Source organism: Alternaria metachromatica (assembly GCF_023757995.1).
Source record: "Alternaria metachromatica strain BMP 0045 chromosome Unknown scaffold_12, whole genome shotgun sequence".
NCBI lineage: Eukaryota > Fungi > Ascomycota > Dothideomycetes > Pleosporales > Pleosporaceae > Alternaria > Alternaria metachromatica.
In genome coordinates this window covers 511,729-539,080 of record NW_026055503.1, presented here as the reverse complement: position 1 = coordinate 539,080, position 27,352 = coordinate 511,729, and the positions used below count along the sequence as shown (strand labels likewise).

At 52.3% G+C, this 27,352-nt stretch overlaps 8 protein-coding genes across 8 annotated transcripts; 4 read left to right on the top strand and 4 right to left on the bottom strand.

The window, feature by feature from the left end:
• Positions 1-4,088: 4,088 nt before the first annotated feature.
• Positions 4,089-6,584, top strand: J4E83_005935 (uncharacterized protein; the record flags this gene model as incomplete). The annotated part of the gene is made up of 1 exon (XM_049332851.1): positions 4,089-6,584. One exon carries the CDS (start codon positions 4,089-4,091, stop codon positions 6,582-6,584), a length of 2,496 nt encoding a protein of 831 aa, XP_049188093.1.
• Positions 6,585-7,907: 1,323 nt separating this feature from the next.
• J4E83_005934 (uncharacterized protein) lies at positions 7,908-10,003 on the bottom strand (the record flags this gene model as incomplete). The annotated part of the gene is made up of 2 exons (XM_049332850.1): positions 7,908-8,805; positions 8,883-10,003. 2 exons carry the CDS (start codon positions 10,001-10,003, stop codon positions 7,908-7,910), a joined length of 2,019 nt encoding a protein of 672 aa, XP_049188092.1.
• Positions 10,004-10,832: 829 nt separating this feature from the next.
• Positions 10,833-13,174, bottom strand: J4E83_005933 (uncharacterized protein; the record flags this gene model as incomplete). Its single annotated transcript, XM_049332849.1, has 3 exons — positions 10,833-10,856; positions 11,143-12,911; positions 13,171-13,174. 3 exons carry the CDS (start codon positions 13,172-13,174, stop codon positions 10,833-10,835), a joined length of 1,797 nt encoding a protein of 598 aa, XP_049188091.1.
• Positions 13,175-13,705: 531 nt separating this feature from the next.
• J4E83_005932 (uncharacterized protein) lies at positions 13,706-15,604 on the bottom strand (the record flags this gene model as incomplete). Its single annotated transcript, XM_049332848.1, has 1 exon — positions 13,706-15,604. One exon carries the CDS (start codon positions 15,602-15,604, stop codon positions 13,706-13,708), a length of 1,899 nt encoding a protein of 632 aa, XP_049188090.1.
• A 1,113-nt stretch (positions 15,605-16,717) lies between these two features.
• On the bottom strand, positions 16,718-17,320 carry J4E83_005931 (uncharacterized protein; the record flags this gene model as incomplete). The annotated part of the gene is made up of 1 exon (XM_049332847.1): positions 16,718-17,320. The coding sequence occupies one exon, from the start codon at positions 17,318-17,320 to the stop codon at positions 16,718-16,720; it is 603 nt and encodes a 200-aa protein (XP_049188089.1).
• Positions 17,321-19,226: 1,906 nt separating this feature from the next.
• Positions 19,227-21,870, top strand: J4E83_005930 (uncharacterized protein; the record flags this gene model as incomplete). Its single annotated transcript, XM_049332846.1, has 3 exons — positions 19,227-19,302; positions 19,369-20,405; positions 20,452-21,870. The coding sequence occupies 3 exons, from the start codon at positions 19,227-19,229 to the stop codon at positions 21,868-21,870; spliced, it is 2,532 nt and encodes an 843-aa protein (XP_049188088.1).
• An 846-nt stretch (positions 21,871-22,716) lies between these two features.
• Positions 22,717-23,466, top strand: J4E83_005929 (uncharacterized protein; the record flags this gene model as incomplete). Its single annotated transcript, XM_049332845.1, has 2 exons — positions 22,717-22,721; positions 22,851-23,466. 2 exons carry the CDS (start codon positions 22,717-22,719, stop codon positions 23,464-23,466), a joined length of 621 nt encoding a protein of 206 aa, XP_049188087.1.
• A 1,129-nt stretch (positions 23,467-24,595) lies between these two features.
• On the top strand, positions 24,596-26,941 carry J4E83_005928 (uncharacterized protein; the record flags this gene model as incomplete). The annotated part of the gene is made up of 1 exon (XM_049332844.1): positions 24,596-26,941. The coding sequence occupies one exon, from the start codon at positions 24,596-24,598 to the stop codon at positions 26,939-26,941; it is 2,346 nt and encodes a 781-aa protein (XP_049188086.1).
• Positions 26,942-27,352: the final 411 nt, after the last annotated feature.

The following is a 27,352-nucleotide window of genomic DNA, read 5'->3' as shown; positions in this document are numbered from 1 at the left end:
TGGAAAAAGAAGATGTCGTCTGTGTAGGTCTATGTAGTTAGTTTACCGAAAGCTGGGGTCAGATCCGAGGGTGTGTTGCGGTTGCCGGCGTCGCTGATCAGTGATCCCCATGTTCGTGCCGAGCCGCACCTGAGTCGTGACAAAATCACGTGACTCTACGGCTCGAGTCAGCTAACTGGGTGACAGGCTTGGTGACAGAAGTCGCGACACCAAGCACCCCGCTTCCCATTTTTGTCTATGCCGGAGTGTGGAAGATCTCGAGAAGCAAGTGGAAAGCTTCTTTGTGAGTCTGTATGATGCCGAGTTTTCCGTTTCAGTCACGTCTGAACTTTTGCACGACGCTTCATCGGCCTCGGACAATGAGTGAGCCAGATACATGAGGTGTGCTTTTGCTGCGTAAAGGCTACGGTCCCCATTACGGAAGAAAGACCCCAAGATGTGTCCTCCCTTACGGCACGATGGTTGACGTGGATTGGACGAGGTAGTTAGTGAGGCCAGTGTTCAGCAGTAGGCATCCCATGGCTGACGAGGCTGCCGCACGCACCACGGGATGACTGGGCCTACTCCCGTAGTCCTGTATGAGGGTCTCCATTCAGGCCTCAACGGACACTAAACACCTGGAGTATCTGGGGAGCAAGTGACGTCAGCTGGACAAGACCGGGACTGACGCCTGACCAGACAGGTGATCCCCCACGTGTACAGCAAAATTTGGACCAAATGCTGTTGAGCTGAGACATATTCCGACGAGACGTCCTCATTCAAAGCTTCCATTCGTAGATCATGATGGAAAAGCTCGGGATTGTTACTATTGCTTTTCGCTCCCCCGTCGCGTGGTACCTGTAGTTGACAGCGGAGGGTATGAATTTTCGCCCACAATAGCCGCTGGGTGGGTCTTTTGGGCATCCTAGATCCAAAAGTCCATGGCGTCAGCGCCAGAAGTGGGTCCGTAGGGCAGCGAGAGCCGCAAGACCAAGTGTTCGGGACCCAATTGGAGACACCTTGGGCAGCGAAGGATTCATTGCTGAGACGAAGTGACATGCCGCATGTGAGTCACACGTCCTAATGGAAACGTAGTCTCTAGAGAGGAATTGCGCGCGCGAACGAACTGAAGCTGGATAGCGCGATGAAATGAAAGCGTTTGAAATGCCATTGTAGAATTTCGCTCGGGTTCCAACAAGATGGTGGATTTGTAGTGGGCTGCGCTTAGCGAGTTCCCACGCGTTCCTCCACCCAACCAGCGCTAGCCAAACGGCGGAGACGACAATGGTTAGGAAGGCGCGACCACGGTTTTGATATAACGAACAGTGCAATTTGAATATCTGACAATAAGAAATAAGGTGTTTGCAGGAGTTCATGTAAGATGGGTTGTGGCGTAGATCATTTTGAGATTGTGGGTACATTACCTGCATGATGCTTAAGGCAAGTGATACTGACATCCATCGCATGTCCACTGCGCATGGCGGCACCGAACGCCCATCGCCTCTTTACGTCAACGATCAATCGCAAGTTCTCGAGCATCGACTCCCACCATCCTTTCTTAAGAAGTATGATGGCGTTTTACAGTTCCCATGCACATGACTGTGTCACTGTGGCACAAGAGCTGCCGATATCGCATCAATCTGACACAGGCTTCAAGCCAAAGATCTTGATGTCTGCAGGGCGTGTGCGATGTGCCGAAATGATTCAGCCCCGATGCTCTGCCGGTCACACCAAGAGTCTAAACGGACGTCAGTGGAAGACGATTGTATGCGGAGACCCTTTCGAGCGTGTTGTCATGCCGTATCTGTCTGCTACCCCGCGGCAGAACTTGTTGGATGTCACGTAGAAGGTTGGCTAATCACTCAATGTGTGCAACGAGCGCTTTGCAAGACCTGGCGGTCGGCACAAATTGGTGTCGCGCAGAGTGCTGCATCTGAGCCGAAGCGAATGGTTCTGAGTGGCATTTATCAAGCATCACAGCACATCTTTGGCGCAGGCGTGGATGAAGGGTAGCCACAATTACACGAAACTCAACGTCATGCCTGGTGGTGTAGGAGCATTGGATGAGCGGTCACCCTTCCGTTACGGACCACTGCACTATTTCGTCTTACAGGACCGGGACGAGCGAATGGTAGAGCTGTCAAGGATGCACCACATGGTAGCCGGTGGTGGGGTGTTTATGGCGAATGTCTGAAGCTTGATCTAGCAACGACGAAAAGTCAAGACGCTGCACTTTGTCTGCAGACTGTGTACCATTACGCCGGTCTAACACAGCATGAGGGACATGAGGGAGGAGAGCCGTGGCGAATACCTCTGAATACGACAACGGTCGTCGTGCGTGTGACGTTTGGAGTCGCGGTGCCGTGGAAGCCGCAGGTTGCCGGATTGGGCGTATTCGAGGGCGCATCATTTGTTCTGGTTCTGGCCAGAATTGTTGAGGGCATTGCGCTGCTCGATGCGGTGCGTCTGTTCACCGGAAGCTTTGGTGGGGTAGTGTCGATGACTAGGCGAGTAAGCAACGCTTGACGGGCCGCGTGATGAGAGCTGCGTCCGAGGCGATTCGATGGGATTGTTACACCGATACGCTGTCTTGCTGGCAAGTGCGTTAGTGCCGGGCAGGGCAAGAGCTGGGGGGCTGTGATTTGCGTGGTTCTGAGGACGCAACGCCAGCCATGCTTGACACCGGACAATGAGGACTCGCAGTGGCGAAAGGACACATGTTATGCGTCGCGTCCTGGAGATTAATGAAGGTAACGATGGTGAGAGTGCTCTGTTGTTCCTGCATGGTAAGCGTGATTGACGTGGCCGAGCCAGGAGCAAACGAGTTAGCTGTTAATAAACGACGCAGTGCTGAGGCTCCATGACGTGAACCGTGAGGAAGCGAGGAAGCGCAAGGAAAAAGTTCGATGGAGCTAGGAAATTCTGCCCTGCAACCGTTCACCGTGTGATGCTGCAGAGCATCGAGGGCGTCGTGGTAATACACGATAGACAGTGCCAAGGCGGGGTGTGATCAGCAGCAGCGGCCGCCAATTTCGTCTAGCAGGCGGGCGACAAGCTTTCATGAGGGCTGGATCGAGCGAGGAGCGCGTTGAGATGTGGTTTTGACGGAATGCCGTGACGCGCGAGAGGGCGGTGAGGTGGTGCGTTGAGGTGGGTTCGCCCATTCAGCCCTCTCAGGCGAACGGCTCGCAGCTACGAGGGCCGGGCAATCCCGGTTTCATGTCGTTCGAACGGAGACGATCCACGACCACTCAAACCGATGGATGTTGCGCATCTGAGGCAGCCAATGGCCAGGCGACTGGCTATTATTACGACCCGGACGACGTGATCAGCATCAGGGTGGCATGGCGGCAGGGTGAAGCAGTGTGGACGCATGGCGAAACTGTCGCAGACTCGGCCTCGGAGGGCAGGCCTTCCCAGCAGACTACTTGGACGTGGCCGCGGTCGCGGTGCAGACAGCAGCATGGCAATGGCAGTGTTGCGGCTGGCAACGAGGGCGTCTGCATGCAGCCACCCAAAGTATGGTGTGGAGGCTGCGTCACCACGACAGCGACCACTTGACGACAGCCAGGAGCTTGAGGGCGGCAGAGCAGCCCCTCGGCCAACCACTAGGTGTTGGAGGTTGACTGGGCAGCGACGGATGCGGTGCGCGCCCAACGATTAGACGCATTGCATGAAAGAGCTAGCCCGCTATAAGGCAGTTTATAGTACCACGCCGTTTTGAATTTTACGGGCGGGGGAAAACTTTCGTGTGTCGAAGCCCGAACAACGCCTGCATGCCTGTCTGCTGCACACCAAGTCGCCCGTCATACTCTGCAGCGCCTCGCATATCCCTCATCCCTCTGCCTCCCTCGTCTCTTCGCTCTGACTTTCCTTCCCCTTCACCCACACCACGCCCCGCCGCCTTGATGAGACGGTAGCAGCCAGCCCTATGCCCGTGCGAATAATGCGCTTTCGCCGTCTCGCCTGATTGATTGCTTGTCCAGGATCGCCCCGCGACGCTTTATTATCGATAGAGCGCGCTGCTGGAGCCGCTAGATATTTTGCCGACTCCTGTCTTCTCTCTCCCCAAAACAAACGCTGCTACTACTGCTGCTGCCGCTGCCATCATGGCGGAACTGCAGCCTACTGTCGAGGACTGCTACTCGGATGACAGCGAAGGCGGCTCTATCCCCTTCCAGGGCCGCCGGTCGCCCAATGCCGCTAACGTCTCCACCAAGCGCTCGCACCCTTCCGACTTGGATAAACAAATGCCGCCCGCGCAGGAGAGGGCGCCGACCAACATCGACCTTCGCTCCGACTCAGGGTACAGCAGCTACACCACCGCCACCGTCAGCAGCACTAATTCCGCTCAAAGTGCTCCTCCCCAGCGCAGCCCGCCCCAGGTGCCTGCCGCCGCTGCCCCAGCGCCTCCCCAGCCTGAGGCTCCAAAGGCCCGACGACGCCCGACGGACACGACCGAGAAGACTTCCAAGTCTTCGCGACCCAAGCCCTCTCGCACCGCTTCGTCTGCCTCCAAGCCTCCTGCTGTTGTCCAACATCAGCCACCGGAACGTAAACGCAGGCCGACCGTGACCCAGGAGTCCCGCCCGGAGCGCAGAGATCGTCGTGACAGCAGAGTTGAACCGGATGGTGCCGAGCCTAGACGCACCAAGTACGACCCCAACGCCCCTGCCTCAGCTGTCCGTCGTCGCCCTGAGATACTGCCATCGCAATCCGCTCGCGACGTGCGTCCCATTCCACAAGACACACGCTCAATGCATTCTGATCCCGCTTCCTACCAGCAGGCTCCGCCCTCCCCTACGCACTATCGCCAGTCCTACCACGCAGGAGCCGCCGTCATCCAGCCAGCCACGACACGTCCTCGTCGCCCGTCGGCCGCTACTCGACCCATGAGCTACAGCGGTGAGCCTGGGGCCCAGTACCACCACTGGGCCCATGGTGCGCCTGGATACCCCCCTCCACACCACGAGCATGGTCCGCCTCTTTCCCAATCTGCTCAATTCCGGCAACCTTATGCCCAAATGGGTCATCCATCCATGCCCTATGGGACGTCGCCAGGCTACCCCCCTCATTACTTGCAGCAGATGCCTCAATCCTACGACGCAATGCAGAGGCCGGCAATGGTGCCACGGCAGTCATTTAATACCGCACGCACAGCACCCCAACCCGCTGTCATCCAAGCTCCCCGCGATCAGCAGCAATACTCAACGAGGCGCAATCAACCTCAAGGTACATACCCTAATCAACTCCAGATCCAGGATGAAGCCTACACAAGCGATAGTGAGTCCGAGACGGGATCGTCTGATGGAGAAGGAGACTATGAGCGGGAGCCTGAGATCGATCCCGAGGACCCACGTGTCCGCCGTGCGCTCATGCCCCCGCCCCCTCAGAAGCTTTCGCGGACCAAGTCCAAGTCAACGACTAAGCCCAAGACCAGGAAGGCGGAACGGCCTATCTTGTCTCATGCTCACACTACCACAACCGTAGAGCAAGTTCGCAGCCACCGCCATTCGCTGTCGACTCCTCCTGTTGGCGCCGACGACCGCTCCAGCCGTCATCGACCTACCAAAAGCACTAATGAGGCGTCTCGCCGGCAGTCCATCAGCCGACCTCCACCCCCACCGCGCGAAACACAAACCGAATACCCCGCACGGCGTGGTTCGGTCTATGTGGGCGATAGCACTAAGGCTGAACGGCGTCGATCCGCTCACTACGGACACTCTGCCCAAGAAAAAGCATATGCGGAGTACGCTCTTGTGAGGCAGCAGGAGACGCGCCTCGCAGCCGAAGAGCAAGCCAGGCAAGAAGAAAAAGCCGCCAGACGTCAAAGGAAAGCTGAAAAGCTTCTCGAGGATCGCTTCCAGGCTGAACAGGCTGCAAAGGCCGAGCAAGAGCGCAAACGCGAGAAGCGCAACTCGAAGGTTTACTACCAGACTCCTGCAGCGTTGTTCGATGACAGCGAGGAGGAGTACCACTCCGATGAACCCGTCGCTCCCTTCGTTCCCGAAGCGCCAGCTCCTCCCCGCCGGCGCCGTCCTACTGATGCGGGCGGCCGCAAAGCCAAAGAAGTTCAGGCGATAGACTACATCAACAACCAACGTGGCACGGATGTTCCGTTGAACGATCACATCCATCGTGCTGCAAAGAGGGCTTCGAGGGTACCTTCAATGCCCTCTCATTCCGGCTCCTCTGGAAGCGATAGGCAAAGCCAGTCTAATCGCACCGCTCTTACGAGCAACGGCAATAATGAGATTCGCCTCCGTGTTGATGCGAACGCCCCACTCAGCCTGCAGTTCAACGGCGACATGGAGGGTCGCACCATGCAACTCATCCCGACCGAGGACGGCATGGCAGAACTTGTCATCAGTGGAAGTCGTGATAATGAGAGCAACTATCACAGCAGTGAAAGAGGCAGCAACGCAGGTGACGGACAGGCACTTGTAACGCGGAGCCAGCTAGAGGAGATGACCAAAGCAAGCATGCGCAGCGACCGTAGAAGGCGCGAAAGCCGAACAGTACGGGATTCTTACGATGATCGAATTGTTGAGGTGCCACGACCTTTGCGTCGCCGCGCCAACACCAGTTCGCATTATTACAACTAAGGATTTCCGAACCTCAGACACTCGCGCGCGAAAGGAAGATGCGTAGCTCGACTTTGACTCTCTTTCCTGCTGGCCACACGTAACTTCCCATCCTCTGCCCTGCGCGGCAGATCTCTTTGTATCTTCCTTTTTTCTTGGGTGGATGATTTCCATATCAAAAGCTTTCTACGAGCGCGGACATGCCTGTTTGGCAGACCTGCTCAACAAAAAAGTTCGGATCGGTTTATTCTTCGCAAGTTCCATTTTGGCACTATTGCCCACTCGCATTTCATGTTTGTATGCTTGCTGCGTTCCCTGCGACAGTGCAGGTCACATTGTTATGGTTTGCTAGACTGGGACGCTCACGCACACCAGCATCCAATGCGTAAGGGCGGCCACCGCCATTGAACTTCTTGTTTGGACCGATCAGATTGTACGGTTATCTTCTTCCTGCCTTTCGTCGCGCCCTTTTTTGAGCGTTCCCCACCTTATTCCCCCCTTCTTCTTACTTCTTCTTTACCCTGCACTATACCTGCTCCTCGCGGAGGCTTTTCGGCACTTTTTTCTCGATTTTGGCGGATGTAATACCCTTATCTCCTTTTCTACTTGTTATGGCTGGATCATGTACGTGGCAGAAATGTTTGGTAGGGTTTCCTTTTTTTCGTTCCGCTATTTCGCAAAAAAAGTAAGCAGAGGTCGATGTGTTGGCAACGGCTACGACGCTTATGATGACGGACGTATGGATCATGAACTACGCAGCGATGGATCTTTCTCTCTCAATTCCTTATTTACATAGCTGAGTTGGGATGGATGAATGGCCTGATGGGATTTATCAGATCGGATATGGCAGCTAGCCTGTTGGTATCGTGTAGGATATGATCACAATCACATCTCTTCTACCCTCCTCACCGTTACCCTGTACTGGTTCACCGCAAATGTGATGCAGGACGCCAGCACTGACCGAGCTTGCGTGCATGCTTTTGTCTGACTGCATAGGGCGACGACCTAATTCGGTCTACAGCACTTAGTCGTTTCACCCCCACACTACAACTGCGGGAATGACGCTACCCACCGTTCCTTTTTCCCACGATTCCAGACCGTGGCCTCGGTACAGTAAGGAAAATGGAAAGTGCCGGTACTGTACCCATTGGTGTTGGCGTGGGCCTGGTTGCCGAGTGTTTCCGGTGTGGCTGGCCTGTCCGCCTCGCTTGCCTCACTTGTGCTGGGCGAGTGAATGCATGTATGGTAGATTGATGAACACGTGTCGGGGTGGGAAATGAGATACACGTAGACAGCACCGGAGTAGACATGGCCAGTCAGTCGAGAGTCAAGGGTCTCATTGCTCTATAGCCTCGATGCGTTGTTGGCGACATCGCTGGGTTCCAGCATTGGCTTTGTCTGTTGCTCCTGAACGGAACGCCGTGGGGAAGGTGACCCTCGTTCGCTTTCCAAAAGCGCACTGTTCGCATCGTCTACTTCTCCGCTTTGTATCGATGACTCTTCATCCGTGTTCCCCATTGAGGTACCTTCCTCCGGTCCATCAACCCATTCCACACCCTCTGCATCCACGAGTTCAACACCCCACCTAACATCTCCCCGCGCGTCTCTAAACCAACCCAGTTTAGTCAGTCTACCACTCTTAGCAAAGCCTTCGATACCCTGCTCTTCAATCAAACCGATCAGCCCCTCGCTTCCAGCAACCATAGCCAGTACGTCTGCCAAGCACTCGACGCGATGTTGCATGCATGAGCTCGGATATACGATCTGCAAGCTCACAACCAGAATTACCAGGATAACGATGAGTAGGATGAGTATGGTAAGCGAGAGCCACGTTGCCGTCTCATTCATAGCAAGAACTTCAACCCGTTTCGTAAACGTCCCATTCACAGGCTGTGACGAGGCCCGCTGGTAGGCTGCTCTCTCAGGCCCTGAAGATGACCAGCGCCCGCTGAGACTCGACGACCCGCTATTGACAAAGTGTTTGAAGAAGATTTGTAAAGTCTTCTCGGAATGTCGCAATAGCGTTGTTGCATTTAGCAGGGATTCGGTGTCTTTGTTGGCAAGGTTCCAGTTTGCGTAGGACATGAAGTCGACATTGAGGCCACGATCCCGGTCGCGAATGTTGAAGCGTTCGCTTGCTGTTTCTTCGATGCTGCGGTTGTAGGATAGCCAGGAATGTGCTATGTGAGGTGTGATGATGTGTGGGGCGGTGAGGAGCTGCGTCATGAATAGATGGCCGTAACTAGTAGCGGTGGTGGTTAGCAATTGATTCGTGATCAACACGCTCGAGGTAGCCACTCAATTAGACGGATGCCTTACCTGACATTTCCTCTTCCTGTGTAGGATGTTGGACTAGGGTACAGGATATCCCAGGCGTAATCCCATGCGTCCAGAGCAGGCTGTGGGTCCGCCACCAAGCTGTAGTCCAAAACGTTCCCAGAACTCCTAGCTACAGTAACACTGGCGGATGTATTTTCGATGACCATGATACAGTCCATTAAAGCCATCTTGGGCTCTTCCGTGAAGTAGAGAAGCTCTTCATCTGCAGAGCCGTACGGTGCGCTAATTTGTTGTACCTTCGGGTTCGCAGCTGGATTAGCTCCAGATATCTTCGCAGTCACACCTGGCCCCACGATCCACTTGATGGTAAAGTTACGGTACCAAGAGCCTTGAACGATAACATCTTCTGGTCCATCCTCGCTGAGGGGATCGGACGGCGCATTGGCACTTGTGCAGTTGCCATTAGTAAGTTGTTCATAAGTGCATTCTTGTATGAAGAAATTGGGATCCACACGTTCAATCATTGAGCTGTTGCTGCTCCAATACGCAACGACAGCTTGCTGACCAGGATGTGTGCCATTCGCACAGCATGACAACCGTCTCCGGGCCGAGAAGACAGAGGTATTGTACGATTCGCCGTCGAATAGAGTAGTTGGTAATGCGAATCCTTGTAGCGCTTCATTGGTACGATTGGGAAAAACGTCTGCGGCTTGGTCAAGCCAGCCGGAGTTTGGTACAGCAATCGGAGAGCACTGTAATCGACTTCGGATAGCGGAAGTGATAAAAGACGCGTTTGCGGGTGACGCTATAGAATCGGAGCTTGTATGTCTCCCAGAACCGGAACGCGATTTTGAGGATACTGTGACGTTTGGCAGCTCTTGCATATCGAGTGGGGTAAACGTCCATTCGTCCTTAGTCCACGCCAGTTGCGGTGCTTCTAGAAGGATCTCGTCCAACGCGTGGTTGAGCCACTGAATATTGGATGAGTCTAACATATGCTCGTCTAAGTCGAAATTGCGCGTCCGTTCGCCTGGGTTGGAAAATTCGATAGGCTCTTGTAGAAGCTCAAAAGGTGCTGTCACCCAAAGTGTATCAATATGTGATGGGTCCCAAATTTCCCGACTAATCAATGCGTTCTGTCTTTCGAAGACGGCTGCCATGGAGATAATGACTACACGGTTAGCTACACGACTCAACGGAGCGAGAAAATGCTTACGGATTTGTGATAAGGTTGTACCAGTAGTTATCAGACAAAGCATCCAATGTTTCCGCGACGCTGATTTTGCCGCGGCCCATATCCAGTATGAAGACTGGTAAGTCAACGATGCTCCTCGTATTGGGACTACGGGTTTCCGCGACAACGAGAGATATGGCTGCAGAATCCGCATAGGTTTATCGATACCATCCCAACTCAATCCAATACAAACGGCGATTAGCGTTGCAACGACAGAGTGAGGAGAGAACGACGTGTCGAATAAACCCAAATCGACCTGGTAGGTAAAAGCAGTCTGGGAAAGCTTGTCTTCTCGTGCATATCTGCGAAGAACGAACATGATTGTTGCGATAGCGATCAGAGTAGCCAGTAGTGTAAGAAGCCATCGTTTGAGGAGCATTGAAGGCCTCCAGTCATCTTGAGAGCCATTTCTTGATCTGGGATGGCTTACTGAAAGCTCGCTTGTTTTGTCGAGTACATTCGGCTCTCTACCTTCAATCGACTCCCCTGTCGTTTCCTTCTCCAAGATGATGCCGCCTTGTAGATGATAAACCCGTGATTGGATAAGACCTTGCGTGCGCGATCTTTCATATCCAAGGAATGTACTGAACGTTGTAGAAGAAAGCGAAGTACTGCCAAGGAGGGATGATGTTCCAGCAACGGTGGCAGGATCTGAATGGAGGTTCAGTGGTCTTTTCCTGGGCGATGTGTAGAATACAGCTACTGCAATGTAGCCTGCCAAGAGCATGAACAATACTGCGAGTGTTATTGCAACCTCAGTGACGACCAGAATCCGTCTCCTAACGCGTGTAGCAAGCCCTTTTGTATCTTCCAATTGTGGGTTGTCGGCTTCTATGAGAGAGGAGAGCAAAAGCTCTTTTGTGAAGTGCATCCGAAGTTTGCTAGCTTCTTCCTCTAACGTGACGTTCTCCAAAATATTGGACACGTTGTGAGCGAAAGTTGAAGCAAGAAGCAACGATATACCCTCAAAAGAACCATGAACATTACGAGGTACGGCCATGTACTGGAGGTAGAGGTACGATGTCAGTATATGTCTCGCATGCACTTCGCACAGTCAGAACTTACCTTGTCCCAACTGTCACTTCGAAAAGTGAGATCATCCAATAAGTCGAAATCGATGGCTTGTTTCGACACAGGCTGCCTGCGTCGCTCAAACTCTGATACATCGAAGGACATGGAAGTTTCAGCGCCGTCGATGGATGCAGAGACTGGGAGGCTAGCTGTATGATAATCCGGAGTGCATACTTGTGCCCGTATCGTGAGGTTGTCCCATGAGTCTTTCTCCCATACACCCATGGGCACATCGACAGGTGACGGCCGGACAATCCATTGAGGCGATACAAGTAGCAGGTCACGCCCAATGCATTGATCGGAGAAACCATAAATGAACGTGCGAGACCATTGCTCGAGGACCTTCTCTCCAATGGAGCGAATTGCTGGAGGCTGACCGTAATCTCGAATAAGTGTCTCCCACGACACGTAGTTGGAAGACATGTTGGTCCAGAGCAAGCCACCATCATCTGTAAAGGTATCGCTAATGAAGCCATCGGAGTTCAACTCGGCTCCCAAAGCATCCCATTGAGCGATTGGACCTTGGATTTGGACCTCACAACCATCCTCTGATCGAACTTTGAAACCCTTTGAGGAGACAGTACATGTGTCGTTTGGACATGACGTTATTGGGATGTCTGTATACTTGTAGGTAATATCGATTATGTCCTTCTCGACCAGAGCCATCGATGTGCAACTGTAGTTTAGATGGAACACCTCAGTATCTGCTTGCCATATACCGTTCGGAAGCGTTGCATGGCGCTTGTCGCCGTTTGATGCTCCAAAAGGTACAATGACTTGCGAATTCGACGACCAGATAGATGTAGATACGTTGAAGAGATATCCACTTATAGTTCGGAGATATGTATCCCTTCGAGGTGAAAGCTGAACGGGTGACAAGTCTTCGCCAATTGTCTGGCCAGCGGCATACCGTTGAAGCTGCACATCCTCCTGATACAAGATTTCTTTCGCAACAAATACGGACGACGAGAAGGTTGAAATGCTGAGCACACTGATACCAGCTGCGAGCGAAGACAAGGCCAGATTCCATCTCCGGTGGCCGCCGCTCCGCTTTCGAGAGAAACCTACAAAGATGCTTTTCCACCAGACCTTGGGCAGATAGAATAGGGTGAACTTGGCTTCGATAGATTCGGGGCCGGCCATGCGTGCGTATGCTTCAGTCCTCTTTACATCCTCTGCAACCTGGACAACAGCCTGCGTGAAGAAAATGGCGACGATAGTGGGCGTATATCTCCATCCAATGAGTAGTCCAGTAGACCCATCCTCATCTCCGAGTCCATGGTTTTTATAAGAGTGCCAGCTAAGGGCTGCTAATACGGTCGAGAGTATGAGTGATGCTAGGCTAAGAGTGATCAGGTATGGGCGCCGCAGCGTGTATGGCACCCAATCTGTGGATGTCCGCAGGCTTTGATCTTGAAACTTTGCTTTAAGCTCGTCAGAAGATGTCGGACACAGTAACTTGGGGTACTCGGTGTTGCACTCACGCTCATGGGTATCATCGAAGTTCCTTATTTGCGGCTCATCCAGCGAGTGGTCATCGATTGCTCCACTGAGTGCGGTAGATGCTCGGCTGGAGAGAAGCGTCTCGTTTTCCTGAGCAGCATGAGGAGACGAATCGGCGTGTTCGCGTTGCTCTTGAGCTCGGGATTCAGGCCTGCGAGTGCGGTCGACGCCGTCGCCCTGTTCGGCGTGTTCATGCTGCGTGATGCCGCCTAAGGTATCGCTCTCAGGAAGCGATATCCATGAATAACGTTCGCGCGGTTCTGACGATGGACTAGTGTTTGAATGCGACATGCTGTTTGCGCATTAAACTCCGGATTGCGGCTCCCACGCAGGTCATTAGGCAGTCTGACTGGCATTTGTAGATCGCGCAGAGTACCTAGGTATTTAGGGAAGACATGTCTAGAGGCTGAGTGCATTCAGGCAACCATAGTAACTCCAGGAAGACTTGGCTCCATGTTACGCGCCGCAGATGCAGCGGTCACAATCAGCAGCATAGCCTCGTTACGCCCGGCGACCCACTCATGGCGGCCCAATCTCCGCTGGTTACCTGGCAGAGCCTCTTAGTCTTGGAAGCCGTTAGACATTTAAAATGCGGGCTGTGATTGCCCAGTAATAATGCGAGAGAGATCTGTTTGCATGCGACAAGACGGAAGTCGCGAAGTGCGGAGGAGATGCCAAGGTTGCACAGGGGGTCAGCGTCAGCGCTAGAGCCCAAAGGGGAAAGCGTTTGGGGGCGGAATTGTCGATCGGCGATCTTTGTGATGTAACACAGATCTTCACCGGAGTGCCTACCTACACAGAAAAAGATAGCATCGCTGTATCACAGCCGACGACAATATTACTCAATACGTGCTTACCCTATCTACCAGCACGAACTCTAAGAGACCTCGGGAGCGTCTGGCTACCGCGGGCCGCACAAGCAAGCATCAAGTACGTGGCTGTTGTGCGATCACGCAACACATGACTTCGAAATCGTATTAGCTATCTCCAAGACTAAGGGTTCTGGAAACGCTTGATGTTACAACAATAGCTGTCGGTTCGCATCGCTCCCCCCTCACTCCAGCACGAACATGGTACCATCCCAGTCATAAACCCGAGCCAGCCTCCTCCCAAAGTTCCTCGCCAGCTTAAGCGGTATCTCGTTACTCGGATGAGGTTGGTGGAAGTGTATACCTCGCTGTAGGTGCTCCAAGCCACCTGTTGGGGTAAACTCCCAGGCTGAGCCGTGCATCTGCTCAGCCGCAAAGCCAAGCTTAGTAAGTGCGCTCAAGAATTCTCCCCATGTAACCTTACCGGGCACGCTGCCGTTTTCATCAGGAATGTGGAAGAGCGCCGAGAAGACGCGATGGGCGTTTTGGTCAACCTTATAAGCAGTCTTTCCTTCCAACTCTGGCTCTGGGCCTTGCGCAACTGGCACTGCAGCTGGGCCGGGCTCGCCACGGGTCTTCTCTTTGGTCTTCTCCGTCACTGCAAGCTTGTCGAAGTTGGCGGTGACGTCTTTGGATGAGTCGTGGAAGATTTTTGAAGCTGGCTGGGGCTGAAAGATATCTTCTGGTCGATCAGACTGGTTCGGTCTTGGAAACTTCTCATCCCATGTCTTGGTCCGTCTGATTGCACCTCCTTCGTCGAAGATGCGACGGAGTGCTCTCCTCTGAGGCCGATGACAAAGCTTAGTGATATTCCCGTCCACCATGGCCCAGAAGTCGTCTAGATGTCTCTCAGCTTTACATAGTGCTTGTCGCACTGGCTTTCTAGCGGCGCTCTTTTCGGAAGGGTAAAAGAATTTCTTGTCTTTGGGATCTCCTAGGTCTGTATCCGTAATGAGCCCCTCCTTAGTTTGGAAGACCTTTCCCCAGCCTTGAAACGACCCCATAAGACTGGCTTTATACTGTGCTGGGTCTGATTCCAGGTAGTATACCGACTCAGTGTACCAAGGCTGGATCATCAATCGAAAGGCGCATTCAGCGAGGACTGAAAGCTTCGTCAATATCTGCTCGATCTGGTGACTGAAGAGATTTCTTGCCGCCGGGTTTCGTGAGAGAAAGGTCTCGAGAACGTCCAGGCCATGGTAGAGCTCCTGCCAATCCGCGATCTTTTCACCCTCGTAAGCGCCAGTGATGCTGAACAACATCATATAAGTTTCCCTCAGTAACGGCTCTTTAAGCATGCTTGGGTTAGTTTTGATATTCCTGTCGTCTCTAACAAAGTGCGTGCGGAACCCGGGGCTTGTACAAACCCCTCTGAGTTCCACCAAGTACAATATCTTCATCTCTTCGAGCAGGAAATGTGTGTAGTCGATGATTTTCACTTCCGACTCTTCAAGTTCGCTGTAAACGATCCCGTTCGGATATATCTCAAGTAGCTTTTCGAGCTCGTGCATCTGATCCGCTAGTTCCTGCCAATACATGAGATGGAAATGCGACCGAAGAACTATACCGTTCAGAGTAAGCCTCACAAAGTTCTGTCCTTGCAGTGCTGGGTGTGTTCTGCCATGCTCGTCTGGCACCATGAACACGTCATGGTTTACAGCATCTTCATAGGCATCCTCAAAGTAACCAGGATCTTCCCGAAGATGAAAAGCATGATCTTGGATAGCTTTGGCAGCAGATTTGACAAGCCGGCAAACTCTGCCGATATCCAAGCCAGTGGGTCCTTGGTAATACAACGTAGCTGCAATTTCGGCAAAGGAACTCACAAGCTCTCCACGTCCGACTAGATTGGGTGGTTCCGGTTTGATAGGATAAATGTCGTCCGTCAGCTCTGCTGGGCTAATGGGGCTCAGTATAGCCTCGCAAATCTTGACCAGGGTAGTGTAGACGAGGGATTGTATCAACAAGACCTGTAGACCCTCACCAAGGCCAAGGGCGAGTTTTCTAATCTCTAGAACCTCTACACTCTCAAGGTTCGGCCACTCACGAATCTTCCCGTAAGTCAATTCGCCGTCAAAGCGCATTTTGTTTGTCGGCAAGAGCTGATCATTGACTCGAGCGGTCGGTATAAACATACGCTCAAACGCACCGAAAGCGTATGGGTGGCTTCGGCCTCGTGCATTAAGATATATGAGAAGCGCTTTCGGATCTTTCGCGAGATCTTGAAGGTTGATATATGGTAGTATTCGCTTTGGATCGATGCTGTCTGACGCTTCTGTACTCGTATCAATGCTGGCGTCCTGCGACCCCCTACACATCGACAACCTCTAAGATCGCATTTTGCGAGAGGAAGAAACAAGGCTAGGAAGGGTTGACTTACTGATGCTTTTCGCGGGAGTGGGGACAAATTTCCCTGTAGTATCTTCGAAACTAGAGGAAAGGTGCTTGCCCGCTATGTCAGGCCAAACGCTTAAAAGGAGTTCCCTTCGCTTCGCTTCGGTCGTGTATGACTGTCTATATCTCTTGCGTATAACTTCCTCGTGACGAAGAATTATATCGTGAAGCCTCTGATAGCTTGTCGAAGCCCTCGTAGCATACTCAGTGGCCAAATCCTCGAGTTCGTTCATAGGGTAGAGATCTCCGTGTTTGTGACTGGAGAGGAGCCACTTGAAGATGGTATGCATTTCTTCGTCGGTAACTATAGACATCATTTCAGAAACGCGATCGTGTCGATATACTTCCCGCAGTTGAGAAGGACTAGGTGGGTGGAATACGAGGAGGGCTGGGTATTAATAGACGAGGCGAGCAGAAATCGCAGCCTAGAACCATCGTCGTAGAGTCCGTGACCTACTACAGTTAAAGGCCGCACTGACTAGTCTATACGACATGAGAGTGACGAACTGAGAACGCACTCCAAAGGCTTCTATTCTTCTGCCGGCGAAGGGGGTGCTTTGGGAATAGTGAAGCATCTGATTATACTTATAAATATTCACTCTGCGCTTGCTAGAGGTTGTGTGTGATCAAGAAGAAAACATCATAGTGGTTTGTGGAGTTGCTAGATTGTGGGGATGGTTAGGACAATCAAAAACAGGTACTTCGAAGACGTTAATCGAGATACAAACTTCACCTAAGATGGCTGTAAGAGCTGTATTCTCTCTCTCTTAAAGAAGGCAATCATCCATTATGCCGAGGATAGCTCAACATTTGATGAGCGGCTGTGATACATGTAACTCTGGGAGGATGCCGGGATGCTGCGTCACTTCCAAAACGCCCTCTGGACTCAAATCCAGCGGGCCCCATCTCAGTCCTCCATAAGACGTGAGCTCATAGATATCCTCTCCAGGCTTGGTCTTGGTTTTGAGATACGCAAAAGTCTTTGCATTCTCCTCCGTTGCATCCGGATCCTTGGCTACTGCCCAATATGTCGGCGGTTTTGGAGGTACCTTCCTCTTCGTGAATCTCTGTTTCCGCTCCTCGTAGCTCACACCGGGGATATCAATGTCGCTCCAACCCCGGAGATCATCAACCGTCTCGCCTTCGATCAGGGACAACTTCCAACACGGCTTTCCATTGGAATCGTGGGTTTTTTCGACACGATCTCCGTAGAAAGCCTCTAAGTTACACTCCGTCTCTTCATCGTGGCGATCACGACTGAATTCATCTGTGGATGGGTATACGAAGACAGTGGCTGTAATTGGTTCCACGTTCAAAGAGATGTCGACCTCCCTGTTGTTCCCGTCAGGAGACAGACTTGCAATGACCGCTGGTATCAACGCAAGGAACAAGAGACGAAAGCGCATGATGTGAGATTGACGGAACAAAGTTCTTGGGACAAAATGTGTGGAGAAGTTTGGTATTGAAAAGATCGTGGGATCTTTGAGATGTGAGATGGCTCAATGGTAGATAGCAACAGTTCAATGTGTGCCCGCTCTTATAGACATATTGCGACGCTCGAGATTGCGATCCTGCTATACTTGGAGTTTTACTTCGCCGTCTTGATGTCCAAAGAAAGACCATGTCCAAGCGTAGAAGTCGGCGCCTAGGAGCTATGACCGCATACCTGTCTTGAGCACTATCCATGATGAGGTCGCTTTAGAGCTAATTCGAATGAAGCACAGTGAATCTGCGACCGGGATCGATGACAACCGATGCAAACTTGTGGCGGCGGCACCTACTGTCAGTGGAGAAGTGGAGGGGGAAAGTGATGAGGTTCCGTGCCGTAATGTGAGCTCATTTTACCCGTGAAACGTGAAACGCTAGGCGATTATGTCAGACAGCAAGACCGACGTGATTGGCCCACTGTGGCCCCACTCTGACACGCCCCAAAATAGAGTAGGCTCACTCATTTGCACTTGCATCTGTATCCTTCTCTCCGCCTTGCGTAGAGATATTCCAAGCGTGCGGCGCGGCAGCCTCGTGTGCGTTACACTCGATTGCAGTGTCGTTCTGAAACGAATTACTGCTGTCAGCAATGTGCCGCTGGCGCTGGCCGTTATTACGTAGTTCACGCCGCAACACCAGCCTGAGTGCCGCGTCGCCAAAGCGAGATCATGTTTCCTGTCCTCATAGGCCTATCGTAACGCGCATGGTTACTGAAGACTGATTGGATATGGAAGTATAGCGTTGAGCTGTTTCGGTAATGTTCTTACATGCCTTCTACCACGACGATTAAGTTTGTACTCACAGGATACTACGCTAACAGTCCACCGATCACAAGAACATGCATCTTCAGCAAGACACGCGAACGAAGGGTTCGTCCACCCAATGCACATGACCTTTACGCTAATGTTAGCGCGAAAGATAGTGGTTCTTCAGCATCCTCCCCCAGATTGTCGCACTCAAGCAAGCTGAAACATATCCCCTTTCCATCCGTACGTCCTCGCTAGGCGACAACCAAAGCGTCGATCCCAGGTGGAAGGTGGCTTGCGCGTAGGATGCGGTTCGTGGAACTGAATGGGCCGTTCGACATGTAGATTTTTCGGGGTGAACTGCCATGCAGAACCCTGAAGCTTCTGCGCGGAGAATCCAGCTGGAACAATGGCGTGCAGGAAGTCAGCCCAAGGAATCTCGCCGACTTGGTCACGCGACTCTGGCGAATGGGACAGGTTTCGGAAAACTCTGCATGCGCGCTTGTCGAGAAGGAGGAATGGTTGGCTCTCAGGTTCGTCATCAGTAGCGTGTTCGATGCGCTCGATTTTGCCGGAAGAACCTGCAAGGCCGTTTGTCTTAGTCTTCGACGAACGTCCTATGCTGAGCTTATCGAAGGTACCTGCGACCTACTTGGTCGGCTTGTGAAGGCTATGGGGGTTGGGACAAAAACACATTCGACTGCTTCAGGAGACGAGCTCCTACTCGATGCGTTGCTACGCTCAACATATGGTGGTGTTCGTTGTAGAGTGCGCTCTAGAGAATGATATCAGAAACAACATCGTGGGGCGTCTTGCCTTCTTTCTGGCGGAGGCGATGGTCAGCTGGGGCAGAAGGCAATCCCGTTAGAGGCCGTTGTCACGAGACTTTTACGCCTGCACAGTCAGTGCGCTGTTTCCGAAAGAAATGAGTGGCCAATCAACAGAGGGGTTTACGTATATATCTCGCTTTCCCAACCTCGAGTCTGAAGCGTTTAGGACGTAATCAACCCCGCATCGATATCACGGCCAGCAAATTATCTCCAAAACGATTCTGTGTAAGACATCACGTCTTGCTACAATGGGTAGATACTCCAGAATCAAGTCGCAGACCAATGTCGCCATCACTTGGCTCATCGAGACTGCCTTCGAGCACGGTGAGTATCAATGTTGCCTTCCGCCACTACCTACGTATCATACCCTCTGACACGACTTTATTGTAGGCAGCAATGTGCAAGTCAGTGGCGATACCAACTCCAGAGCTTCAGCCGCGGCAACGCCCACGAGCACTTCGATCAAGACAGGCCGGTTGAAGGGAAAAGCGCGCAAAGAAGCAAAAAAGAAGGAGCAATTGCAAAGTCAAGCACCCGCACCTAAGATCAAGGCCTCGAAAACAATCTACAAAGTGTCAACCGAGGAGATACTTCGCCAAGCTCGCTATCTGAAGAATCTTGACCAGGAACTCGTCATGTCTAAGCCTGCATGGAATGCCTTCAAGGAAGCTGTGCGAGGCCGTACAGAGTACGCCACCAAATTCGCTAACAAACAACCGGACCATGAAGGTAACGCCGGTCACGTATACTTTCTCGATACACTTCGACAGGTAGTCGACATGATCGGAAAGGTTGTTCGAGTCCAAGAAACCTCTTTGGATAATTCGGCAAAACGACAAGACACGGATCTGACCTCTCATAATCTGTTTGACGTCCTCCGGGACGTAGAGCTGACCGATGGTGTACAAGGAACAGCCAACCTAACTACACCTCCCGATGAAGGTCTAGCTTACGGAGCGGCTGCAGCTGTACCGTCAGCTCGTTATGAGCCGGCCATCGACTCCGACGAGGAATCACGGTTGCGTTGGCTCTGTTTCAAGGACGACGCTGATTCAATTACATCATGGGTAATCAACCTATGGAAGCAGTACTTTGACCAGTCTGAGGAAGGTGTAAGCTTAGAGACTACATCTCTCCTATCAGATCTAGCGCTCGATCTGTTGTATAAGATCGAAGACGACATGGAGCATAACAACGACAAAGTAAACGAAGCCATGTTCAAGGAGCTAGCCTCACTCTACAATTGGAGTTCGACCGCCCTTGCCCTCTTCGATTTCCGCGTCGCTGCATATGAAGGTAGAGGATACCCGGCTGTAGTAAAGCTGGTACACAAGAGACAACCCCAACTAGGTCTCGATCCGTACAAGGATTTTATCCTATTTGACGCTAAATTTGTACGCTATCTTACAGAGCTACAGCTGGAGATGGTTAGTCATGACAGACTAATTGAGGGCCCAAACTGACTGTTCTCAGACACTACGTTTTGATGGTTGGGAGCAAAATGGACCACCGCCCAACACCAAACGTTGCCTCAGTAATGCAAGTCTCGACCTCGTATCCCGCACACTCGCTGGTCCAAGTCGTAGAAACCAGGAAGCCATTGCCGCAAGTTTTCTAGAAGGGATATGGGGTCTACACAGTCCGAACTTGCATGAGCCTTTCCACCGCGTCGCCCGGCTTGCGAACGTCATATCGGATCAGTCCGACCACTGTCGTTCCGATGGTATATCGTTTCCGGAACGTTCCCAAGACAAGCTACATGAGTTTAACACCTTGCTCTCGTGGACCATTGAGTGGCCTGGCCATATCCAGCGATATATGATTTTTCGAGCGATCGACTCCAATCACCCTGCCGCAGCCCTCTCTGGATTCCATCGCAACATCTGGAAGTATCTCGATCTCAGTGTTGCCAGGAAAGAACAACTTATCAGGTCATGCGTATCAATTCCCGACCTCGCAGGGACGGCCGAGGCGCGTCTACAATTTGGCGAGGAACATATTATACCATCGGAAGACCAAGACTTCCTGCGCAAAAACAATCCCCTTACACCGGCAAAGCTAGCTCTCAACCTGCAGTTCCTACGGGCTGAGATTGGTTTCGATTTCGCGAACGATGATCGCAGCTTGTTCCTCATGTGCCATTTGTATAACGCACTTCGGCAACTAGGCTATCTTGAAGTTCCGTGGAAAACGCTCGACTCACTGATCGACATGCACATGAAGACCATATTCCTTGGTGCACTTCCTACGGAAAGCGCAAAGCAGATGAGCAATCGCGTTCTCATCGCGCTCGGATGCGCGCCAGAACTTGTTCGAGCTCGCAACACTGGGAAAGGTCGGGAGGCAACTATCAAGAACCTCGCGGTATTGCGAGAGAAGAGATCTGGCGCCCTGTGCTTCCCACCCAGCATGGCTATCGTTGCAGATCATCTGCATGATCGTGAGCCTCTACGCCGCACATTGACGCGTCTCGATGCTGAGATGGTCGCGAAACACTCTAGAGAGAGTAAAAACTCCCGCATCAAATCGTTCCTCGACGAAGAGAACCCTACCACCTTTCTCGAGCGTCTCCGCAACCATGTCTCGGACTTCCCACGGTACCTTGCGCTCGACTGTGTTGAGCTGACACGCATTTGTGGCGGTCTTTTTAAGAGATTTAGGTCAGATGAGATGAAGGTACTCATGAAGCACGCAGAATTGGACGCAGCACACCAGCAATATGTCGCGTTGCTAATCATTCAAGAGCTCGACATGGAAGAGTATATGACACGACCAGGTATGCCTGTACGGAAATTCGCGCACGCGATAGAAGCCGCGGCTATACTGAAGGAGTACATTGAAGGTGGCGAGGATGCTCGAGCAGCGGTTCAAGACTACGTGCAGCGCAGGTAGTTCTGCTCCGCGATGATGACTCTCATACCGTAAATGTGTGCGCGTAATCTCAGAGACATACCCGCCTAGTACCCAGTTCCAGAACCAAATCATTGGCCTTCTCTCTTTCCACGGCTCATTATCCTCTAGCAGTTTTCATCAAGCTTGTCATAGATTACCTCACGCGCACGAAGCACGCCTGTCACCATACATATACAGTATTTCCCAATGAAGCCTTGTTTCATCTCAGTAACCAGTTGTAGAGTTCCCTTAGGCATGCTACATTAAAAGGTTACCACGTCGCCAGCTCGATCTATCCTCCAGGGCTCAGTCCGAGCTAGAGAGTGAGCTATACCCAATGCGGTAAAGTCACTCGGGGGTCCGCGCACTCCTTGAGCGCGCCGCAGCGTCCTCAATCTTTCTTCTCCACAACTTCGATGGCGCTCAGGCTTGAAAACAATAAGTTCGGTTTCCTTCTAACTATGCACTGTCACTTCTCTATCAATCTGGACGAGAACGTGTAAACGTCTTTCAATGCCCGCGGAATCAGCATACGTCCGAATGATGTCACATCGGACGCATTAACCGACGCGGAGGATAGCGCATCAGCACATCATCATGCCATTTGCCCTGTGCTTGCTGAAAGATGTGGGATTGTACATTTGCTGCTATTATCGTTGCAGCGGGGGACTAAGCACTGCATACCCAAAACAACTCGCACGACCTTGAGCTCACGACCCACTGGAATATCGACAACGACCAGCATTTAGGTTTCTATTACACGTTCTGAACACCGAAACTTTTAGTATTGTCGCATCACCTATCGAGTTAGGTATTCTTTCTCCACGCTGGATACCAGCACTCATCATGTCGTCGACACGCGCCAATGAGCACAACAGCGGGAAACGAAACAGTAACGCATCACAGCTGCCAGTATGGCGCCGAAGACTACGTCGCATAAAGTTACCGATACTCCCAGTTCACAATCAGGAGGGCAATAGAGATCTCGAAGTCACCACAAGCAAAGGCCACCTCTATTTTCTCGACCAGTTTCGCGACAAGGTACCTCTACGCATTCGCAACCGATTTATTGCAATGATCTCTGAGTTCGTGGGAACATTTTTCTTCATGCTCATCGGACTAGGCGGCAACTCGGCCGTCATCAACAACACAGCGGCTGCTGCACAGTTCAATGGAGGCGATGCTTCAGCAGATCCTGCTAAGATCCTGCTCATCGCTACGGTCTGGGGCGTGGCTGTCACGGTCAATGCCTGGACCTTTTTCAGGATTAGCGGTGGACTTTTTAACCCTGCTGTAACTATGGCGTTGGTCCTCATCCGCGCCGTACCACCACTTGATGGTCTTCTCGACGTCTTTAGCCAGCTCGCAGCATCTATCCTAGCAAGCGCTATCGCTTATGGACTCCTACCTGAAGGTGCTCTGGCAGCCACTGAGCTAGGAGAGAACACCACAGTCACACAGGGATTGTTTATCGAAATGTTCATCACCGCCCAGGTAGTCGTGTCCATTTTCATGTTGGCGACGGAAAAGCACAAGGCTACATTCATCGCGCCCGTGGGTATCGGTTTGGCAGTGTTTGCGTGCGTTCTCATGTAAGTCTTCCCTGTTTGCTCCGCAGCTATCTGTAGTCAGCACTGCACTACTAGGGCAAGTTACTCATGAACTATAGGGCTTCAACCTACACCGGCGCAGCAATCAATCCAGCTCGCTCTTTCGCGGTCTGTGTGGTACAGGGAAGCTTTCCTCATTACCATTGGATCTATTGGGTCGGTCCGGGGCTGGGTGCGTTGTTAGCGACTGCTTTCTACCAATTGATACGCAAGCTGGAGTACTGGACGGTGAACCCCAACGTCGACGACTACGAGACGAAGGTCGGCGAGACCATTCGAGACGTCGCGAGCAGAGTGGCAGACATATCAAATGTTCCAGGCACGAGGTCAAACGATCCAACAAGGATGCCGGAGGGACTGTGATTGTTTGACAGATCCACTGAAATCCAGTCTGTCCAACACACACAGTGCATCGAGGCGACTTGTGTCTTTCCTAGTCTTTGTATAGACCGCAGTGCTTCTATATATATGCAAAAACCCCATTTGTGCAACGATGTAGCTACTACGTAGGAACATTGGAAGCGTCCACAAATAGTAAGAAAGCAGTGCGGCATTACTACAGCCGTAGTGATCAGACCCATTTGCAATAGAACGGTAGCTTTAGTTGTCAGTGCGGTCCTAACTCCAAGAAATAAACAATGCGGACGCGATAAGGTCGGACCTGCTGATGCACGGGCCATTTGGACCCGTTGGCACCGTAGCGTGCCCGAAACCTGGCAAACCCTAGATGCCATCACCATCCACCAACATGCCCAGGTATGAAGCAATCCCAATCTCTTTGACGAAATGCCAGGCTCTGCACTCTTCACTGACCTTCCTATTCAACATTACCGCGCCGCTTGCAAAGGATGCGGGCAACACGAGGCGCCCACTGCAGACCTTGTTTATCCGAGATGCCGGTTGCTGGTGCCTCTTGGCGGGGACGCAGCGCGCCTTGGGAGGCTTAACACCTGCTCAATGCGGCAACTACGATGCGCATATCAATTAGACTGATAGATGCAGTGGAAGGTAGATAAATAGGTCCGTTGGCTGGCCTGAGCACGACAGGTGCTTCGTTGCATTCGTCTTGAGTTTCTACCCGACGTATCGTTCTTGCTTCTTGCAAGTGCGTCGCCATGCGCTCTTTCGCGATCCTCGCTGCGGCGCTGCCGTTGATTCACGCCATCGACCCTCCGCGCATGCCACACCAACCTCTCGGCAATGGCACAAAGCGTCTGAGTTACAATGAGACCACCAACGCTCCTGGTTCTTTGACGCCCTCAACCCGATCTTTCACGTGGGTTGGCACCGGAGAGGATGGCGATTACATCTACACAGCCGCGTCTGGAGACTTTGTCTTCGAGAACGTCGCCACTGGCGAATCCTCAACTTTCATCTCGGCTGATCAGGTCCCGGCTGACTACTGGGACTACTTCATCTCTCCCGATGCGACCAAAGTCATGTGGGCCGTCAACTACACCAAGCAGTACCGCCACTCTTACTTCGCCGACTACCTGATCATGGATGTTGCGACTGGAGAGTCCGTATCTCTTGACCCTGAGTCCGTCGGCGATATTCAGTACGCTGAATGGAGCCCGGTTTCGTCATCTCAGGTTGCATTCGTCAAGGGCAACAACCTGTACATGTCCACCAACGGCACCATCTCCCAGATTACTGAGGATGGAGGCCCCGACTACTTCAACGCTATTCCTGATTGGGTCTACGAGGAAGAGATCTTTGGCGATCGCTACACTCTGTGGTTCTCTCCCGATGGAACTAGGATTGCTTTCCTCAGCTTCAACGAGACTGGCGTCGGCACATTCAGAATCCCATACTATATTGAAGACGATGCGGAATACGTTCCCGTCTACCCCAACGAATTGGAGCTCCGCTACCCCAAGGTTGGCACCAAGAACCCCACGGTGGTCATGAACTTGCTCGATGTGGAGTCTGGCGAATACACCAATGTCCCCATTGATGCTTTCCCAGAAGACGACCTCGTCATTGGCGAAGTTGTCTGGCTTACCGAGGAGCACAGTAAGGTCATGTACCGCGCTTACAACCGTGTCCAAGACATGGAGAAGCTGGTACTTATTGATGTCGAAGCTGGGTCTTCCAAGGTCACTCGCGAGCGTGACGGTACCGATGGATGGCTAGAGAACTTGATGCAGGTCCGATACATCGGAGCTGTCGAGACCGCGAACGCCACTTACGGAAACGCTACCGAGTACTACATGGATCTTTCTGATATGAGCGGCTGGGCGCATATCTACCTCTTCCCCGTCAGCGGCGGAGAGCCCATTGCGCTGACATCTGGCGAATGGGAGGTTCTCAGCGTTCTCAAGGTTGACTACTCTCGCGGACTCATCTACTACACCTCCACCGAGCACCACAGTGCTGAGTCCCACATGTACTCTGTCAGCTTTTCCGGCGAGAAGACTGCCCTGGTCGACGATACCGTGACCGCTTTCTGGACCGCATCTTTCTCTTCCGGTGGCTCATACTATGTCTCTCGTTATGCCGGTCCCGACGTGCCATACCAGGAGCTCTACTCCATCAACTCCACCGAGCCAATTCGCACGATCGTCAACAACACTGCGCTTTACGAGAAGCTTCAGGGCTACGCTCTTCCCAACATTACGTACCTTGATATGGAGCATCCTTCCGGATACACCCTTGATGCCATGCTCCGTCTTCCTCCCAACTTTGACCCCAGCAAGAAGTACCCTCTCATCCTCCTTCCGTACGGTGGTCCCAACGCCAAGGAGGTACAAAAGTCCTTCAACGCGCTCAACTGGAAGGCTTACATTGCATCTGATCCTGAGCTCGAGTACGTAACTCTCACCGTCGACAACCGTGGTACCGGTCGTAAGGGTCGTGCTTTCCGATCTCTCGTCACCTCTAACCTCGGTGAACTTGAGGCTGAAGACCAGATCTGGGCTGCCAAGGAGATGGCAAAGAACGAGTGGATCGACAGCGAGCACATTGGTATCTGGGGTTGGTCGTACGGCGGCTACCTCTCCTCCAAGGTCGTTGAGGTCGGTGACCCAATCATCAGCTACGCCATGATCACCGCCCCTGTCAGTGACTGGCGTTTCTACGACTCTCTCTACACCGAGCGTTACATGAAGACACCCGATATTAACCCCGAAGGCTACAACCGCAGTCGTGTCCACGACGCTACTGGCTTCAAGAACATCGCTGGTGGTGTTGTCATCCAGCACGGTACCGGTGATGATAACGTGCACTTCCAGAACTCGGCTGCGCTAGTCGACCTTCTGATGGTCAACCAGGTCACTCCTGAGAAGATGCAGAACACCTTCTTCACCGACAGCGACCACAGCATCAACTTCCACAACAACGGCAAGTTCCTGTACAAGCAGCTGAGCAAGAAGCTATACGAGGAGAAGGCTCGTAAGGGTGACAGCTTTGGCGGACATCAGTGGAGCAAGAGGGCTTTGGGACGGAAGTGGAGGGCTTGAACGCGCTTCGAGCTCAGTCAAAAGTCATGCAATCTTTAATTCCAACAATGCAATAATGTAATGAGTATTCAAACGTCTACCAACTCTGACTTCTCATCTCATCTTGTCAAGCACCTTCTTCACTATTTACCTTGTTTCGAACGGTTATGTCTTCTTCGAAGTCGTCATCATGTTGTTTCGAAGAAAAAACGCGTCCAGATCGACAGTGCCGCATCGAGAGCGCCATGTGTTAGGGCGTCAAGGTCTGCAAGGCGAATTGCCGCTTCTACAGCTGACGTGTGTGTGTCTAGGTGAATAACCGAATCAGCAAGGGTGACAATCAACGCTGATTCCCAAGACAAACGCGATTTCTAGTCGTATAGTGAAGAACCTAGCACTCGCTAGTCGCATTGCGCCCGTCTTAGACTCCAA